Source organism: Oryzias latipes, chromosome 17, assembly GCF_053564925.1.
Source record: "Oryzias latipes strain Hd-rR chromosome 17, Olatipes_Hd-rR_3.1".
In the NCBI taxonomy this organism is placed as follows: domain Eukaryota; kingdom Metazoa; phylum Chordata; class Actinopteri; order Beloniformes; family Adrianichthyidae; genus Oryzias; species Oryzias latipes.
The window spans coordinates 15,758,330-15,778,973 of NC_136253.1; the positions used below are offsets into that span (position 1 = coordinate 15,758,330).

The 20,644-nt window shown below is 41.4% G+C and overlaps 1 protein-coding gene and 1 long non-coding RNA gene across 2 annotated transcripts; one reads left to right on the forward strand and one right to left on the reverse strand.

Annotated features, from left to right (window-relative positions):
• Positions 1-471: 471 nt before the first annotated feature.
• On the reverse strand, positions 472-3,003 carry LOC144986736 (uncharacterized). Its single transcript, XR_013650592.1, has 5 exons — positions 2,826-3,003; positions 2,204-2,261; positions 2,000-2,061; positions 1,107-1,202; positions 472-613 (listed from the first exon to the last, which is right to left on the reverse strand). It is a non-coding gene; the product is annotated as an uncharacterized LOC144986736 (long non-coding RNA).
• Positions 3,004-12,953: 9,950 nt separating this feature from the next.
• LOC144986792 (uncharacterized) lies at positions 12,954-18,970 on the forward strand. Its single transcript, XM_078934926.1, has 4 exons — positions 12,954-13,063; positions 13,142-13,446; positions 17,358-17,526; positions 18,449-18,970. Exons 1-4 carry the CDS (start codon positions 13,009-13,011, stop codon positions 18,916-18,918), a joined length of 999 nt encoding a protein of 332 aa, XP_078791052.1. The 5' UTR covers positions 12,954-13,008; the 3' UTR covers positions 18,919-18,970.
• The last annotated feature ends 1,674 nt before the right edge of the window (positions 18,971-20,644 follow it).

Sequence of the window (20,644 nt, forward strand, 5' to 3'; positions counted from 1 at the left end):
AATGTGTAGCATTGAAAATATTTAAAATTCTTCAGCTTAAAATGTATTCTAAACAGAGATATTGATACTGCCCCACTACATTTTAAAGGCTAACATTGATAAAAACCAACAAACGTGAAGGCCACACAACAATGATTGCTTAATACACTTTTTTTAATTGCTCTTTCAAAAAAAAGCACAAATATCAAGAGGATGAAGAAACAATAAGTGCAATAAAACTGCATTATAAGAGTGCCACACAACATATTGACAAAAAGAGTTGGTTTTGTATTTTACGGCAGAAAAAGCAAATGATCACAACAAAACACATTAGTTACATAACACTTAAACCAACAAATAGTCCATTCTGGAAGACTCACTCAACGAAACATTCTTCAGCGTCAATAAATGTCCTTTCAGTGGTTTGCTGTCCTCAAGGCTCAAGACAGCATTCTGAATAAATATGAAGGCAACTTCAAGTTTTTTGGGGTGCTGTAGGTCCAGAGCATAGATGTCCCCGAAGAGTTAGAAGAGATTAGTCAGCCAGATGTGTGGGACCACTGACGGCAGCATCAGGAGCATCACCACGACAACTGAGAAGATACCCACAGAAGTGTCTGTGAGGTCTGGTATTCTGGAAAATACAAAACAAAAAACACAGATGAGTTCAGACCCTCAAAGATATTCATCACACTAATGTCCAAAACTGACATTCCTGCCACCTGTCAATAGGAATCTTTTCATGCTAACATTCTGTTAGCTTTTAATCAACTGGCTATGATGTTTTAAGGACCAACTCCAATTAAAATTGTGTTTTTAAAAAGTTCTTTAGCATTTTTCTGAAGGAGGACATTTATAAAATAATTTAAGACTAAACCTTCATTTTTCTTTATTCAAATAATGATGGATCAGGAGCAGAAAAGGTAAACGAAAAGGTTCCCACTCCTTCCAATCAGGAGTCCCTGATGTTCGCCTTTCATCTTCCGTCTCATTTTTAAAACCATTTAAAAATATCACTCAGTTTACAAACTACAAACTATTGCCCTATTTATTATGTCACTCAATAAAATCTCAATCAATATTAAAGGATTAGTGAAAACCATTGACAGGGAGTCGTTTGCACTTACTGTACAGGTCTTGAAGAAGTTGGAGGCATCTTCATGCAGATAAACAGGAAGTGCAAGGAGGACCATGGCCCGTCTCATGTTCACGTCACGCTGGTCCTAAAAGAATAAAAAGAAATATCCATTACCATTGAAGCAAATGCAGAGCAAACACTTCCAATATTTACTTAAGGAACTTTAAGAAATAATAAAATGATACCTTTTCTAGATGTCTATTTCTAGTAAGAGGACAATACAGTGTTTATGTCATGATCCACTTCAGGTCAAAGACCCAAAGTCATTTTTAAGGCAAGTTACACCTTGGCTTCTTACAGCTGTTATCCGTTTTTGAATTATGCACATTAGAAATTCACCTGGAGGTCATAAATCTTAACCAAGCTGGCCAGTTCCTGTCTGTTTTGGTGGACTTAGTCTCAGAAAAGGGCAGCTTTAAGTTACACAAACATGTAAAAACTGCACAATTTCCTCTGACTGCATCTACTCTACATAAATCCGTTTAAGATCTTGACAGATGAGTTTTCATGGTTTCAAATGATGGAATGGTGCTAATGCAACATCATTTTATTATTGTAATATACTGTCATAAAGACATGACAATATTCCAAAGTGTCTCCACATACATGGCAGTGGAAACACTTTGGAATATTGGCTATGTAGTACTGCAGTATTATATGTAGTACTGCATAGTGCCAAAGTAACAGAACACAACTTGCACCTCCATTCCATTGTGCCACCTTCAGCCTGCAATCTAAATATGTTTAGTTAAATTGTAAATAATTTCAGCTCTATTTAGACCTTTGGCTAGTTAAAATGTGCATAAATGTTTCCATGCTGCCGTATAAATCTAATAATGGTAATAGTTCAGGATGAATATATTAAATAAGTATAAAACTCACCCACTGACACCTCTTTTCTGGTGAAATGGTGACTTTCTGGTGAACTTTCTGAAGTTCAGTATCTGAAAAAGTCCAAAAGAGATTTTTCAATGTTAAAAAATGTTTCAATTATATTCTGATCAAAAAACATTTATTGCACTACACAACCTATTGCATTTTTTGTTTTTTTAAAATAGCTCTAGACAAATAACTGGGACAAGTTACCTGGCTGGCCTTGGCGTCTACCTGGAGGTGAAACACTGAACACTCTGTAGTTCGGTACCTGAACACAACACGAGCACGTTGATTAATTTATTTTTACAAAAACTTTTTTTATAACGGAGATCAGTGATTTATAAAAGCTTAAAGCTGCATTCAAAACCAAATGCTTCCATGTAGCAACCAGGCTTAAAACTGTTGGCGGTAGCTCCTCCCACACAACCGTTAGAGGCTTTGAGTGACATTTTTGGACAAATGTCCAGCAGCAAACTTTAGCCACAGACAGAGGCCTCCAACGCGAATTTCACACGCGGATCATGTTTAGTGTGATTGCAGCATAACAGATCATTTCTACCTCTGAAAAAAAAAAAACCTCATCACTGTCGTAACTTACGGGCAGAAATGCATTTTGGTAGAGACGTTACTAAAATTTTAAAGTTAACTGGATCTACCTTTGGGTTTGGCTCGCCATACGTCTGCTATGACAAACTAATCATGTATACATTTCCACATTAATCTCTAAAACAATCATAACACACATATGTTTAAACAACAGTAAACCACATTTACGGTAGTATAAGAGCATTTTTAAAGCATTCATTCAAAATAAACCATGAACGATACTTACCAAATTAAATCAGGGCTGAAGACAAGACGGCACCATCAGCGATGAGGCGGATGAAAAAAAAACCGAGGTTGGGGCGTCTTGAAGCGGGACGAAATCGCAACGCTTTGCAGAATAATAAAATGCTCGACTTTCAATTTCAAACGTCGCATACTCGCATTCGGCAAATCCAACATGGCCACCTGAGCTAACGTAGAGAAAACGAAAGACCCTCCCACCAGTACGTGATGACGTCATGACGCTACTTCAGGGATCTCAAAATTTTTGAGTGCTAGATACAAATAAGCTTTAAATTATTTAGCACTGTTAAGTTAAATTTGAAAAAATCTTGATAGAGCTTAATACTTTATAGTTGAATCAACTACAAAATGACATTTAAGTTGTGTAACCTTAATAGTTATGAGTCAGTACAAGTGATAGGGTTTAGAGTGTGTTCAAAATGGGAGGTGGCGGCCTCTCGTCCAATCAGAGCACGAGAAATCATCTGCCTTCCGTTTCATTCAAAGTGCCTTCCTTTTCATTCAAAGTGCCTTCCTTTTCATGCAAAGTCACTTCCGTTTCATGCATACTCCTCTCTCACACACACATATAAACTCTTCCTCACACGTTCATATATACTTGTCTTTCACATACATACATTCTTTTTTAAGAGTGACAATGAGAGTGAGAATGTATGTATGTGTAAAGTAATATATATGCATGCGAGAGAGAGAATATATGGATGTGCAAGTGAGAATATATGAATGCGTAAGAGAATATATATGCATGCGAGAGAGAGAATATATGGATGTGCAAGTGAGAATATATGTATGCGAAAGAGAGTATATATGACTGTGAGAGCAAGAATGTATGAATGTGAGAGAGAGAATATATGGATGCGTAAGAGAATATATGTATGCGAAAGAGAGTATATATGACTGTGAGAGCAAGAATGTATGAATGTGAATGGTTCAGAATAAATAATGTCTTATACGGCCCCTCATATTCTTCAGCTCTGTGTTTAACATTCAGTCACATTAAGTTAGCACATTTTTTGTAGTACTGATGTGCTTCTTTCAGCTGTTTTTGTAATCCTCATCTCCGTCCTTGGACTTTAAGAGTTAGTTAAGAGGCAACATAAAAGAAAATCTATACCCAACTAAACCAGGTTAGTCAAATTATGACTAAAGAACAACAACTTTGATTGGTTTCCCGTTGTCAATTTAATCCCTCCAAAGGATAAAGCTTAAACCTGAAAAAAATTTGTTCAAAATAGTACAGTCATATGATCTCTATTTATAATAAAACACCTCAAGTTTATTTAATAATTCTGAGAACAAAGTAGACACAAACATAAAATGCCTCAGTGATTCACAGACGTACAGCACAGATGGGAACCGTGGCTACGACAGGGACAAGTGTGGCTCTCAGCAGCTCGCACAACGATCTTCAAGTGACTTAAAAGTTGATCTTTACCAAAAAAAAAAGAGAGCTGACCATGGCCCGCAATGAAAAACCAAGCAACAGGTGACTACGATAACCTTGAAAAACTACTCAATGACATCCACGTTGGATCCTTTCATTGAGCTTGTGAAAGAGTTCAGAAGACTCCGAGCTCAAAACAAGCAACATCATAATCGGGTCGACATTCTGGAGAAAAGACAGATCAATCTGATTGGAAAAATCAATTCATCGATCAATCCTTACACCCCTAATATCAAGGTGTCCCAAGAAGTCCACATACTTCTCCTTCTTGACAATAATCTGTGATTTTGCCTCTTTATCTTCTTTTAGTTTCAGGAATTTTAAAACTTTTTTAAAATGTTAAAGCTTAAAGGAAGCCTTTTAGTCCTTAATTATTTATGACTTCACATTTTGATTGAAAGTTAAATTCAGAGGATTATTTGAAATTAGATTTTACATCCCTAATTTTTGAAATCAATCAAAACAAAACATAAAATAATTTACTCTAATTGAACTTTATTAGCAACCACTAAAGAACCTAAGTGAGCTCACATTCACCATTACTACAGATCTGCTGCCTTCCTCACCTTCTGTCTCAGTGCTTCAGTGCTTTATGTCAAATCTCAACACTAAAAAAACGTGGAATAGATTACATAGTGTAGCATCCTCGTGTTCTGTTCCTTTGTTCATGTTCTTTTAGATGCTAAATTGCTCTGTTGGTTACGGAGAACAGTGAGCGTGGCGGGAGAAAGGAAAAGCCGCAAGACTAGAGGGAAGCTCTCGTTTTTTTGTGTGATTGGGGGAGGCTGACCCTGGTGTCACCCTGGTTACAGCCGACAGTAACAGAGCTGTTCGAAATAAATGAGGAGTTTATGGTGAAACCAGCGTTTGCATTCTTTGAAACGCCACATTGGTGTCAGAAGTAAAAACAATCAAAGAAAAACGGAGAAACTTGGAGTTCTGACTCACCTCGCCGATAGTCTGGTAGTGTTTGCCGTGCATTGAAACTTATGCATTGCAACATGCCTGCTGCTGCCCCCTGCAGAAAGGGGGGATTATAAAGCTCTGGTCAGTGCTCTACAGCGGTGGTTTGGACAGTGTTGCAGACCCAGTGTTCTTCGTTTGGAATTGGTGAACAGACTAAAACATAACGTTCCGTTTATTGGCCAATGACATTGAAACCCTAACAAGGAGAGCATATGTCTACATGCCTGCTAATGTGCAAAGTGAACTGGCCAGAGATCAGTTAATCAGAGCCATAAGCCCCAGAGAGCTGCGGATTCAGACACAACTGGCACATCCCTCTAGCCTGCAGGAGGCTCTGGAGCTAGCCCTGGAACGAGAGATGGTAGGAGCAGCAGCAACAGAGAACAATTTCGCTGGCAGCGGTCCAGTTGTAAAGACTGCGGTGCACGCAGACGCAAGCCAAGAAATGCCAGCATGGGCTGATTAATTAACTAAACTGATCCGAGCTGTGTCCATACAACCACCACGCACTGGTGCTCGCTCTTGCCGGGACCCGCCCGTTTGCTGGGTGTGCGGCCAACCTGGCCATATCAGCGTGCGGTGCCCAAAACGGGCTGGTGTTCAGGGAAACGACTCCGGGCCTGTGTAGATGGAACAAAGACAGGGCCCAACCTCTGTGTCCCCCACTGCCTCACTCCCCCAGGTTGAAACCCAACCGAACAGCTTGAGCGGGGCTTCACCGTGGCCAAAGACAGATGATGACACAAAGTCATTGAGGGTGGTGGGCTGGATCCATAAAGGAGATTTTTGTCACATACCTGCCGCTCTGGCCGAGACCCCTTGTATAGCTCTGATTGACAGTGGCTCCACAGCTACACTTTTGAGACCTGACCTGGTTCCTGCGGGAACACAGCTGAAACCTATAATCGTGAAACTGCGGACAGTAACTGGTGAGCTCGCCCCTATGCTGGGGAAAGGGACAGTAGCCATACGGATCGGGGAATTTTCTGTGGACTTTAAGGTGTGGGTTGCAGCAGTCAAGGACCCCTGCATATTGGGACTGGACTTTCTGCGGGCTGCTAGCTGCGTGCTGGATCTGGGAAATAACACGATGGCCTTTCCCGGGGGGCCCACGGTTTCAATGGTGCATTCTATACAGGTACCCAGACTGCAACTCCCTGCTGCTAGGGTGAGAGGGGCACACTATCGATTAGACCCCCCCCACTTCAAACCTTTCCGCTTTTTCACCATCCCCAGCCCCCGACGGTTGCACAGCCTCCTGCCTCAACCAGACAGCCTTCTGTTGACAAGTTGGACAGGTTGACTGAAATAAGAAAGTTGTAGGAACGCAGCTGTGATAACTTAGACCCTGGGCAGCAGGAGGAGCTGTGGCAGGTGTTGTTCGAATTCAAGCACATTTTTGCACTGTCAGAAGAGGAAGTTGGCTTGACACACCTGGTCCAAAATGAAATCAATACTTGTGATGCACAGCCCATCAGGACACGCCCCCGCTGCCTCTCATTGGCACACCAAGTAGCTGCTGATGATGCAATTGATGAGATGCTGAGGGCTGGCACAATTGAGCCTTCTGACAGTCCCTGGGCCTCGGGAGTCGTGATGGTTAACAAAAAGAAGAGCTCAAAAATGAGGTTCTGTGTGGACTACAGACCACTGAACAGCGTGACTTGAAAGGACTCATATCCATTGCCTCGCATTGATGAGTCTTTGGACTTGGTGTCCGGTTCTTCCTGGTTGTCCTCCTTGGACTTACGGAGTGCATACTGGGCAGGTGCCCCTCAGCCCTGAAGCCAGTCCAAAGACTGCTTTTTGCACAGGCACGGGGCTTTGGCAGTTTCGAGTTCTGCCGTTTGGCCTGTGCAACGCTCCGGCCACCTTTGAACGTTTAATGATGAAGGGGCTGGCCGACACCCCTCGGCAGGAATGTTTAATCTATCTGGATGACATTCTGGTCCACAGGAGCTCCTTTGAGACAGCGTTGGGGTCTCTGCGGCGGGTTCTACGGAAATTAGCAGCAGCTGGTCTGAAGCTCCACCCTGACAAATGTTGCTTTATGAAGAGAGAGGTTGAATTTCTGGGGCACAGGATTGTTGGAGAGGACATCAGCACACTGAAGGAGAAAGTGTAAGCAGTGAGAGACTGGCCAACCCCCACCAATCTAAGAGAACTGAAGAGTTTCATTGGCCTGGCTTCCTACTACAAGCGATTTGTGCGTGGCTTCTCTTGTATAGCTGCACCTTTTTTCGGCCTACAGAGAAAAGACAGGGATTTTACGGGGACACCAGAGTGCGAGCAGACCTTTGGCTCTTCAAAGAAAGCCTTGACAGAGTCTCCTGTACTTAATCCCCCGGACCCCAACCTCCCATTCATTCTAGACACAGATGCCAGCGAGGTAGGGATGGGGGCAGTTGGACCAGAAGGGAAGAGAGTGGTGGCGTACTTCAGTCGTACTTTCAACAAAGCAAAGAGGCGCTACTGCGCGACACGCTGAGAACTCCTTACCATTGTGACAGCAGTTAGCCACTTAAAATATTACCTGTGTGGACTACCGTTCACTGATCATACTGACCACTCAGCACTTCAATGGTTGATGTCCTTCAAGGAGCAAGAAAGACAGATTGCACGTTGGCTGGAGGAGTTAACACCTTCAAAGTGGAGTACAGAGCAGGAGCTCACCATGCCAACGCTGATGCCATGTCCCGGCGGCCCTGTGGCCCTCATGGGTGCAGATACTGTGAAAAAAGGGAGGCCCGGGAAACAGAGCTCTGCGTTGAGGAGCTGGGCCCCGTGGACGACCGTGATGACCTGATCTGCAGAGCAACACAACTTGTCAGCCCTCTTGAATGGAGAGCACAACAGGAACAGGACGTTGACCCGAAACCTGTGCTGCAGTGGGTGGAGGCTGGGCAAAAACCAAACCAAAGGACTGTTCGAAAAGTTCGGGGCTATACGGATAAAGGATGAGGTGCTTCAGAGCAAAGGATTGGTTGAACGGTTCAACAAAACTTTGGCAAAACAACCTGCCATCCTCACATTCTTTGAAACGCCACACTATAATATGGAAAGTGAGGAAATATTTAAAAAAATGTATACGTGGTAAGAACATTTCTAAATAATGTATCACATTATGAGCATACGCAGGGTAAGCTGAAGGCACACAATCAACTCGATTTACAAAGGATTCTGTCATGACGAGCGTAACGAATAGACCCAGACGCTGGAACCCGGAAGAAACACAGGTGAGTATGTGGTGGAATGAAAGAAGGTTTTAATATTGATTCTTGGTTTGTGGATTGTTCTTGGTGGAGTTGACATCCTTGGAGGAACCCGCGGCGAGGATGGTTCGGTCCGGTGGCCCGTGGCGTCACTGGTGGGTCGGCAGAGGCTCGTGGTGTCTCTAGAGTTACGGCAGAGGCTCTAGGCGTGACAGGAGGGAATGCTGTGGCTTGGATCCGTGGATGAAGAAGACTCAGATGACCACTCGTGTTTATGGACTCCTGGGAACAAGGTAGAGAGCGAGACTTAGACCAAGGCTTCATAACGAGAGCTATGAACATGACAACAATACTATGCACCATCAGGGGCAACGGACTGGCGATGAATACTGGTCCAGGGGCTCCTTAAGAAGACAGGCAGGTGATGAGGTAAGTGGTCGCAGCTGAGTCGCATCAGGAACCAGGCAGAGAGGGGAGGAGTCTGACAGAGGCACCATGACAGATTCAAGCATGAGGTAGAGTTTGTTACTGCCTTACATCGTAGTATATTTTTATTGTAAAGGAAATACTCAAAATACAGCACCACTTATTAGAAAATGATTGAACCAACTTTTTGAATCAACAGAAAATGCCTTCATAGCACAGCTCCAACATAAAGCCTCATGTTCTGCTGTGAACCTCCTCCACCTCCTGCTGTGGTTTGTTCTTCAGTTTGCAGTAAAAACAAAGAATTTTTCCAACTCTTGCAAAAGTTCAGTAAAGTTGATAAGTGGATGATCTGTCATCTGAAGAGGAGGAGCTTCACAGCAGAACATGAAGCTTCATGTTGGAGCTGAAGAGCTGCTGTGTTCTCTCTGTTCTTCATTCCAGTACCAGTGAAAAGAATGTTGCTGCTTCTCATCTGGATGATGATGGTCTCCTTTCAAACTGGTAAGTCATCAAAAGATGCAGATGGAAAAAGAGATGATGGACAGGAGAAACATCTGGAGATGTTTGAACTGATTTACTTTGAGATGATAAAAGTCAGATTAAAGATTAGAATCCAAATGTCATGATAAAATCTATCTTTGTTGTTTCCAGGATCCTCTGAGGATTTACTGAAACCATTGAAAGATGAACTGATGGCTTTGGAAGGAGACACTGTCACTCTCTCCTGCAAATATTCTGGTTCTGTCTATAATGTTCAGTGGTACCAGCAGAAGCTCAGTTCAACTCCACAGTTCATCATGGCGGACTTTTCAGAAAAAACAGAGAAGTTCTCAGTGAAACACGACAAACAAAAACAGGAGTTTCATGTACAAATCTCCTCTGCTGCAGTGACAGACTCTGCTGTGTACTACTGTGCTGTGAGGCCCACAGTGACAGGAAACAACAAAACTCTGTACAAAAACCTGCAACAACACAATACTCCACAACATCCACTAGAGGGCAAAATACACTGTGAAAGCTCTGATTGTTGAATCATTGAACTGATGACAAACAGAGAAACAACACAGTAAAGCTCGGTTACAGATCTGTTGTGGAAGCACTAAACTCTTTGATTGGTTGAACTGTAAAAGAGCTCATTGGCCCCGCCCACCTAGCTTCCCCTATCCAGTGACATTATTTTTTCCTCATTGTGCTCTGAATCACTGCTTACTGTTGTCGTCTGGTTCCAACATGTTGAAAAATTTGGTGACTAAACTGTCGTCATTTCATTGGAATCAGAAGCAAGTCATTTTCTAATTTTGATATCACCCTCACTCTGTCCAGTTGTCATCTACAGTTAATGTTTGGGAATGTCAAAAGTGATAGAAAAGAAACTTTGAGTCTGAAAGACGGTTTTCTCTCTTCTTCTTCGATGTCTAGTAAATATTGGACACACTTCCAGACAAAAGTGATACTGTAAAATCAGTTCATCTAAGAACAAATAATAACTCTATAAAACCTCATCACCAAACTTTGTCAAAATCAGCATCTTAAGTATCAGTTTGATCTGTGCTTCAAGTTTGAACTTTGGTTCTTGTGATATTATGATCTCTGTGTCAGAATCATGTTTAAATTGTTGTGTCTGTCTGCCATGAACCCAAAGTTCATGGTGAAAGTTTTAAAACCTTTAAAATCACCGCTTTTGCTTTTCTCCCTTTTGATTTCAAATGAGCTTCAATCTGGAAGTCAAACAGGGATCCACTTCCTCTTCATTGATCTTCTAACCCGTTTGTTCTTTTTTGGGGTCACGGGGCTGCTGGAGCCTATCGCGGCCACTTGCAGGCAAAGGCAGGTCGTCAGTCTGTCGCAGGGCCACAATCACAAACCCATTCTCTCTCACATTCACACCTGGGGACAATTTGGAGTGAACACTTTACCTAAGAATCATGTTTTTGGACGGTGGGAGGAAGTCGGAGACCCAGGAGAAAAACCCACGCATACAAGAACAGAACTCCACACAGAGGTCCACCATTGATGTTCTGGTTCAGGTCCCACAGCCGGGACTTGAAATGTTTATAACCAGAGAGTTTAGGAAGATTCCTGAGCAGATTTCCTCTGACAGATGTTTCACATATCAGCTTTTTGTTTCTGGCTTTGCTCCACAGAAAAAAACCACAGGAGGAGGAGGAGGAGCTTCACAGCAGAACATGAAGCTTCATGTTGGAGCTGAAGAGCTGCTGTGTTCTCTCTGTTCTTCATTCCAGTACCAGTGAAAAGAATGTTGCTGCTTCTCATCTGGATGATGATGGTCTCCTTTCAAACTGGTAAGTCATCAAAAGATGCAGATGGAAAAAGAGATGATGGACAGGAGAAACATCTGGAGATGTTTGAACTGATTTACTTTGAGATGATAAAAGTCAGATTAAAGATTAGAATCCAAATGTCATGATGAAATCTATCTTTGTTGTTTCCAGGATCCTCTGAAGATTTACTGAAACCATTGAAAGATGAACTGATGGCTTTGGAAGGAGACACTGTCACTCTCTCCTGCAAATATTCTGGTTCTATTCAGTATTTCTACTGGTACCAACAGAACTCCAGTTCATCTCCACAGTTTCTGATTAACCCTTGTGCTATCCTAGGCACTTTAACATTGGGAATTGGGTCATCTGGACCCCACAAGACAAGAACTTTTTTTCTTGAATGATTTGTGAACCTCACTGGTGTCCATGGAGTACATGAAATCTTTCCACCTTTATCCACCTTTGTCATGGTAGGGAGAACACGTCAATGTAAGGGTGGGGTCATCTAAGGTCATCACAACGGTTAAATAAAATTCAATATTAATAATTCAAATAAAACTGAGGTTTTCAGTGAAACACGACAAACAGGAATTTTATGCGAAGATTACCTCAGCTGCAGAAAAAGACTGCTGTGTACTGCTGTGCTGTGAACCAAACTCTGTAAAAAAACCTGCAACAACAATAAAAGACTCCTTAGTATTCACCAGAGGGCGTCACACATGAAGAAACCAGCACAGTTTTCACATTACACCACTTCCATATCTGGAGGAAGTCTAAGCTCCATTTTTATTGGTTTTAAAATCTTTATTTGGTTTAGCACCTGTCTGAGCTGCAGCTTTATGTTCCTTCATGTTCTCTTAGGTGGACTGATCAACTGCTTCCAAAAGAACCCAGATGAAGCATAAACTCAGAGAGAACCAGCTCCAATATTGTGTAACCACCGAGGTTATAACTAATATAACTTGTATATTTGATTTTAATATTATCTCTTCAGTGGATGTTTTCTATACTTTTTACCAGTCAGTGTCTAGATTTAATTTTGGTAAATAAATAAATACTCACTCATACTGGACTTCCATTTAAAGATTTTTTTTCTGTCTTCCATGATACTTTATTTATCCCACAACGGGGTAATTCTTCTACGCATTTTGGACCATCCCCTGGGGGGGGCGGTGGGCTGCATGCTGGCCGCACACTGGGGGCAACAGCTGGCTGAGGAGAGTGGGAATCAATCCGCCAATTCTTCGGATGCTGGACGACCTGCTCTACCACCTGAGCTACACTACACTAAAGACAATCTAATTTTCTAGAAATAATCTGAATGAACTGGATCACAGAAACCATCAAATATAGTTTGTTTTGGGGTTTTTCACTTTATTTGAAACTTCAGTTATGTAATGAAATGATTTAGAAATGTACTTAATAAAGAGAATTGAAACAAAACTCTAACCTTATAGTGGCAACTGTTTATGAAATAACTCACTTTATTACAAGAAGTTAACTTTAGAGTTCACTGAATGTAAAAGATAATTAATGAAAAAAGTCTCTGCTAATTGTAAATTTACTTATTTCTTGGTTCATGTAGAACAGATTCTAAGGTCAGTTTGATGTGCAGAATTTATTCTATTTTGTTTAAGAGGACATCTAAAGTCTTTGAGTTAAGAAACCTGTTAACCAGGAGGAAGAGGAGCTAAGAAAAGAGGAAGAACAGAAGACAGAGCAGATGGAGAGATTGAGGGAGGAGCTGAGCTGTTAGTGAACTATAGAAGAGACACAAACTTCCACTTTCAACACAGTTCAACACACAAAAGCCAAACATCAGCTTCATCCAACATGCTGTCTGTGCAGACATCTGTGTTCACTCTGCTGCTTCTAGTCATTGGAACAGGTTGATGGGATTCTTTCAAAGATCCATTTCAGCATTTGATGTTTGTCCATCACTGATCTGACTTCTCTCTTCCTTTAGATGTCAGCTGTGAAGAACTCACTGCAGTCAAGAAGGAAGAGTCCACTTTGGAAGGAACCTCTGTCGCTCTGTCCTACAAATATAAAAATTCTGCAACAGGAAATGATTATTTCTTCTGGTATCGACAATTTCCAGGAAAACCTCCAGAGTTCTTGATCTCTCATTCTGGAACAGGAACACCAATTTCCCAGCCAGTTCCTGGATTTTCCTTCAAAGTTAGTGACGACCAAAGACAAATGGATCTGCAGATCTCCTCTGCTGCAGTGACAGACTCTGCTGTGTACTACTGTGCCGTGTGGTCCACAGTGACAGGAAACAACAAAACTCTGTACAAAAACCTGGAGACACAATATCTACTAGTATCTATAGTAATAATAATAATAATAAACTTTATTTATATAGCACTTTTTGAAATCCATATTACAAAGTGCTGTACAATTAATATGAGACAAAAGTAGTATAGTAGTATCTACTATAAGTTAATGTTCTACAAAATATCAGTAGGCATTTAACTTTCAGTTAGTTTTCTAAAGGCTGTTTTACTACGTTTAGTAGATTGAATTTTAAAAATATAGCTCATGGTTTTTGTGTGCCACCCCAAAATTTAATGTGCCCCTCTACCGGCCACCCCCTTGAAAAGTTTCTGGATGCGCCACTGCTGGTCTGTCATGTGTGAAGATAAACTCCAACAGTTTCTGAAGAATAGGCTCTTCTTTGGAAAGGCTGAAAAAACTCATAAATCTCTCGCAGCCTAAAATACAATTTTACCACTTAGAAGACATTTTCTCACACAAACATTTCACAATACCAAAAACAAACAGGTACAAACACTTTCTGTTTTCCACCAGAAGGCGACATTGTGAAGTGGGCGGGGCTCTCCCCCAGCTCTGTGTTCAACATTCAGTCAATAAGAAGTGGTGCTGTGAAGAGAACAATTGTCAGAGTGAATGTTGAACATCAGCTAGTTTCTCCTGTTGATTGAAACCTTGTTGTACAGATGGAACATTGGCTGTGGATTCTTCTTGCTGCTCTTTTCTTTGGTAAGACACAAAGATCAACATGTTTCCTCTTTAAACACTTCAACACATTACTGAGCTGTACATTAAGAGCTGTTAAAGCTGCTGATTGTTGTCCTTTAATCAATCATCTTTATTGATTCATCTCTTCCTCTGCATGTTCTGTTCTTCCTCAGAGTGTAAAGGAGAAGACAAAGTGATCCAACCAGGAGGAGAAGTCATTGCTGCTGAAGGAGACTCTCTCACACTCAACTGTACCTTTGAGACCAGTAGCACACAATTACCAACATTGTTCTGGTACAAACAAGAAGTGAACAGTTACCCAAAGTACATGTTGAAACGTTACTCAAAAACAAAAGAAAATTCTCCAGAGTTCAAGGAAGACAGATTTGATGCTGAACTCAAAGACAAATCAGTTCCTCTGAAGATCCAGAAGCTTCATGTGTTAGACTCTGCTGTGTACTACTGTGCTCTGCAGCCCACAGTGACAGGAAACAGCAAAACTCTGTACAAAAACCTTTAGACAACTCAGTATCCTTAACAACCACCAGATGGCGCTATAATCTAATAAAAAGGTGCATGCCAACAATCTGCAGTAATTTGTTCTTTCAAAACTATCCAGATGACACTCAGATCTACATTTTAGTCATAGCAGGTGATTATGGACCAGTTGGCTGTTTATGTCTCCAACAGATCAATGAGTGAATCCAGATCAACTTTCTGCAGATAAACACAGACAGATTTGATTTGAGTTCAAATCATGTGTGTTAGATGAATCTTGGCTAGATATAGAACAAAATCTCTCTGATAACCTAGATATTTCTAATTTACCTTTCTTTATTTCTAAAATTAAACAACACAAATGCTTCAGAAGTTTAAACATCAGCTCATCTCTAACAGCCTGGTGGGATTTTCTTAAAAAAAAAACAACCTCACATTATTTCCATGTAAACTCACAATTTACTGCCTGACCCAAATAGACCTAGACCTTCCCCTTACAGTAACACGTTTCATGGACCTTAAAAATCCCAAGCTCACCTCCAAAATTTATAATTTGATATCTAACATAGATGAAACAATTTATTTACCCATGACAAAATGGGAGTCTGAGCTATCAATGAATTCTAGTGATCAATTTTGGCTACAGTTCTGTTTGAATGCCTTTAATATGACCAAAAGTCCTAATCTGCAACTTACTCAGTACAATATTCTCCAAACAATTCACTACACCGGACAGAGGTTATTTGAAATGGGTCTCAATCAGTCTGCTGTATGCAGACAGTGCACAGGTAACAACATAGACGACTATTTGCTTTCTCTGTGTGTCCGGCCGCTGACAGACACAGACACACCAGGAACAGAGGAGCTTTCTGTTAGCGGCAGATAAGACGGCTTTGAGTTGGTTGTGAACTTCTGATGAGTTTCCACAGTTTCTCAGGACTACATAGCAGCATGTCCGCCTTCTGCGGTCCTCCTCCTGACGCACCGCGGACAAGCTTTTGTTCTTCGGACCGCCAGCTGCCTTCGCATAGCGGAGCGCGAAGCTCCCGATCATGATCGCCGAAGGTGGAAATGCTGCTGCGATCTGAGAAACCATCATATGAATTTGTGTTTCCAGTGGTGTCCAGAACAAAAATAAAGACTGATGTCATTCCCACATATTTACACATTTATTTGCAGCTTCGCGCTGAATTTGCTGTTTGATGACATCTGGAGCCCCATCAACAGATAGCAGATTTCACCGCGGTAAACGTTTGCTGGTTGGACAAAAAACACTCACTCAGCGCGAAGCTGCAGGAGACTATCTTCATAATGTGCTTTAATTACAGTTATGATTATATTTAAGGGCCTGCTCTGCTCGATCATATGTTTTAAAATCCGTGCGGTCAGACGACGCTGAAGTTGGGTTGCGATTCACAGCTTCTGATTTGCGAGGGCACTAAAGGAACATTCTGCTGCATTTTTCACATTAAGATCACCTAAAACCGGGTCCTGTTCACAAACCGCTGGACCTGGACTGCTCAAACCTGGATTCCTGGATCTTAATGCGACAAATGCAGTGGAATGTTCCTTTAGTGCCCTCGCGAATCAGAAGCTGTGAATTGTAAGCCAACTTCAACGGTCTGACACACAGAGAAAGCAGTGATGTCATCACCCCGCCTCCCCTCTGCTAATGCTCACTGAGAAAGAATTTTGCTACAAAGTTCGCAGGGTGGATGTGAAAATGCAAATGCAATCCCCTTTTTGCATTTGCATTTTAATTGTGACACAGAAAAAGCGGTTTTTAAGTATAAAATGAAAAAGCATTTTGAAATATTGCTTTTTCATTTAAATTTTGAGTCATTTGATGCAGCTTCATTTTGAAAATTAAAAAGCATTTCTGTTAATCCATTTTAATTGTCAAATTAGACATTTCCAAATGAATTTTGCTACACATTTATTAGGGACGTTTTTGAAAAAGAAATGTCAAAAACCATTTTCATTAGCATTTTAATTAAGTGACAGAATAAGCTGTGTTGAGGAAGGAAATGAAAAAGAATTTTGGTGGATTGCTTTTTCATTTTATTTTTGAGTCAAAAAATGCAGCTTCATTTTGAAAATGAAAAAGCATTTCTGGTTTTGAATTTGCTTTTTATTTATGCTACAGAATCGCTTCCATAAATAACATCAACATAGAATCTAAAAAGGAATCTAACAGATCTCATTTATATTACAACAACAGCTGTGTTTTTTTTGATGCTGCTGATCAGTTAGAGGGCCCACAAATTACATTTCGCTTAGGGCCCCCAGAAGTCCAGGGCCGGCCCTGCCTGTGGGTCTGTCCACCTGTCCAATCATTCTGGCGTAAGGTCTGTGAGGATTTATCAATCTGGTTTAATCATAAGATTCCTGCTTGCCCCAAATTCTGCTTATTAGGTGACCTGAATAACATCAACATGGAATCTAACAAGGCTTATATGGTTGTCACCGCTGTATGTATCGCAAAGAAAACTATCCTCCTAAACTGGAAATCTAAAAATAATCTTAGCATCAACCACTACAGAAACCTCATGTCAGAGCATATTAGTTTAGAGATAATGTCCTCCACAAAAAACCTGTCGGCTTCAGCCTCTCCCTGGCTCCAGCTTATTAGTCACATCACCTAGTAGGGGTGGGATGGTGATGGGTTGAGCCGGGTCCTGGCTGGTTGGGTGGGCCAGGGTGGGTTTGGGGTGGTGGGCTCTGCCGAGCCTGCCGTTCTCCCGGCTCGGGGCTCTGGTTGCTCGGGTGGGGGTGGCGCGCACTCTGCCGGCAACTTGGCAGGGGTTCTCGGGCTGGTGCCTTCTGGGCGCAGGGTAGGCAGTGCGGCTGACCGGGAATGGCAGCCGGGTGCAGTGCTTGGTGGCTGGTTGCCATGGGGGGCTTGGGGTTCTGGGGTCGTCTGCCCGTTTTGCCCGTGGCCAGTAGTTGGCGCATGGCCTGGCCTCCCAGGGGTCGAAGTTGCATTCACAGCAAGGGTTAAGGGGTTCACTTGGGTGGGTTAATTTTATTATTATTATTTAATTTTTTTATGTATTTATTATTATTATTATTATTTTTTCAGCTCCTCTGGGACTGTGAGCGACCGTGTGAGACTAGTAGCGGGAGTGAAGCGAGAGGCCATGCCCTCCCTTGCATCTACCAATCAACAATAGCAGCTACTTAGAATGAGAGCCAGAGAGTGCTCTTTTTTTCTATATATATAAACAATCTTTTTTCAAATTTGGACAGTTTGCATTTTGTCATGTTGGGAGGCAGTCCTGGCATTGCCCCGCTTGGCCATGCCTAGGCCCAATTATTGGGCAAGTCAAAAAAGATGTACAACACACCTACATCTCACCTACGTCCGCCTAACTTAGACTTGTGTGTTGTATATGTGTTCGCCTTCCTGTAGTAAAAAACGTGCAAGAACATTTTTGACCATTTTCGCCTGCATACAGTCAAAATCCACCTGTAGGGGGAAATGTGACTGAGGCTTAATCCAGAGGAAAAGGAGCTAAGAAAAGAAGAAGAACAGATGAAAGAGCAGATGGAGAGATTGAGGGAGGAGCTGAGCTGTTAGTGAACTATAGAAGAGACACAAACTTCCACTTTCAACACAGTTCAAGACACAAAAGCCAAACATCAGCTTCATCCAACATGCTGTCTGTGCAGACATCTGTGTTCACTCTGCTGCTTCTAGTCATTGGAACAGGTTGATGGGATTCTTTCAAAGATCCATTTCAGCATTTGATGTTTGTCCATCGCTGATCTGACTTCTCTCTTCCTTTAGATGTCAGCTGTGAAGAACTCACTGCAGTCAAGAAGGAAGAGTCTACTTTGGAAGGAACTTTTGTCTCTTTGTCCTACAAATATAAAAATGCTGCAAAAGGAAGTGATCAGTTTTACTGGTATCGACAGTTTCCAGGAAAACCTACAAAGTTCTTGATCTCTCATTCTGGAACAGGAACACCAATTTCCCAGCCAGTTCCTGGATTTTCCTTCAAAGTGAGTGATGAAAAAAGACAAATGGATCTGCAGATCTCCTCTGCTGCAGTGACAGACTCTGCTGTGTACTACTGTGCTGTGAGGCCCACAGTGACAGGAAACAACAAAACTCTGTACAAAAACCTGCAACAACACAATACTACAAAGTATCCACTAGAGGGCGTCACAGACTGTGAAAGCACTGATTCATTAGACCGACGGCAGAGACAACAGAGAAACGAAGCACTAAATATCACAGACAGAGATGGGGAGTAGAGAGAGAGATGAAGCAGCATGATGTGTCCATTTGAAGATGATTTAGTGGATGAAGAAGCTCATATCATACTTTTTCCTCCATGAGAGGGTGATAAGACCACATATGGATGTTGGAAAGATAAACTTTTTTACATTGTTGATCTAACTTAATTATTTGCTTCAGTTAAGATAAATCATTTTTTTGTTTAGTCAGTTTAAAAATAACATGTAGTTTTCAGACAGTTATTTTACTTTCATTCAAATTAATTCAATTAAGTAGGTGTAACTTTGGTGCTGCCATTAGATCGGCACCGCAAGGGATTGTGGGATACCATTCCCTTTGCCTGTCTGGACGGATTTTGGTTTAAGTGTGGGTTTTTGACCAAATGTGTTTAGTTGTTTTAATGTGTTTCACCGTGTTTTGTTGAGTTATTTTGTCCTACTAAGCTTATGTCTTTGCACCATAAGTGAGAGTACGGTGGCCGAGATGGGAGGAAGGAAGAGGAGGATGTTTTTATAGTACCCCTACCTCACAATTCTGTAATGACAAGGATGGAGTTCTTAAAATATTTGTATGCACCACATATCTAGTGTTTCATGTTTTTATTTTCATAAAAATGAGAATATCTGCAGGCTCAAACTTAGACATATGAGAGTTCAAGAATTATAATAAGTTAAGATGGAAAAACTTTAATTGAATTGGAGTAATATGACATTTAGTTAAATAAATATGTAAATTTGAGTTGTATAAACAATTATTGAGTTTTATAGATGTAAGAAATTAGGTTGAATGAGTTTAACTCCATTACTTGTTACCAACAGAATTAATTCATTTACGGTAAGTTGGCAAAATTGGATAAGATATATATATATATATATATATGCGTCACGAGGAAAATGGAAATAAGATCAGAAACTCGTCCGTTTCCTTTGTCTGTTCTTCTACTACAAGCAGAAAGTCTTTCTTTTGCTGATTCAGCCGTATTACTTTTTTGATGGACGTATAATCTTCATACGCCGTCATTAAAAGCTCAGACTCTGTCTCACTGAAGTGTAGCGCTTTCTTTTTTTCTCCACGCGTTTCCATGGTGACTCCGTAAATCTGCGATCCATTCAGAATGTCTTTATGTACATGCCGCGCACGTGCATTAACCCAGGGTTACCAAGTCGAGCGTAATTACGCCAACTCATATCCGGTCTTTTGGAACCGTCATACCCAGAGTAAGCAAGTTCAGGCGGATTTCAGCCAGAGTTCAGGCTTAAAGTCAGGCTAGTTTAAACATGCTTCCTGGAAAACCCCCCTGTTGTGGAAGCACTAAACATTTTGATTGGTTGAGATGAACTGAAAAAGAGCTCATTGGCCCCGCCCACTGAATTTCACATCATCCAGGGACATTATTTCTTCCTCATAGTGCTGCAGTGGAAGAACAGAGTTCATCTGCTGTCTGTGTGGCTTCAAGAACTCCAAAGACATGTTGCTTTACCTCTTTTTGCTTCTATCTCACATTTTAGGTGAGTTTAAGAACAGAGATTCAAGTTTGCTTGAAGCTGCTGCATCAACTCATCATCTCATTCATCTAATGGCTTCATTTTCTCCACTTTTTCCAGGACTCACAGATGGAGTCACAATCTCTCCTGATCAGGATCAACTTACAGGAACTGAAGGAAAATCTGTTACAATGAAATGTAACTATCAGACAGATTACAGAGACCTTTGGCTTTACTGGTACAAACATGATTTTGACCT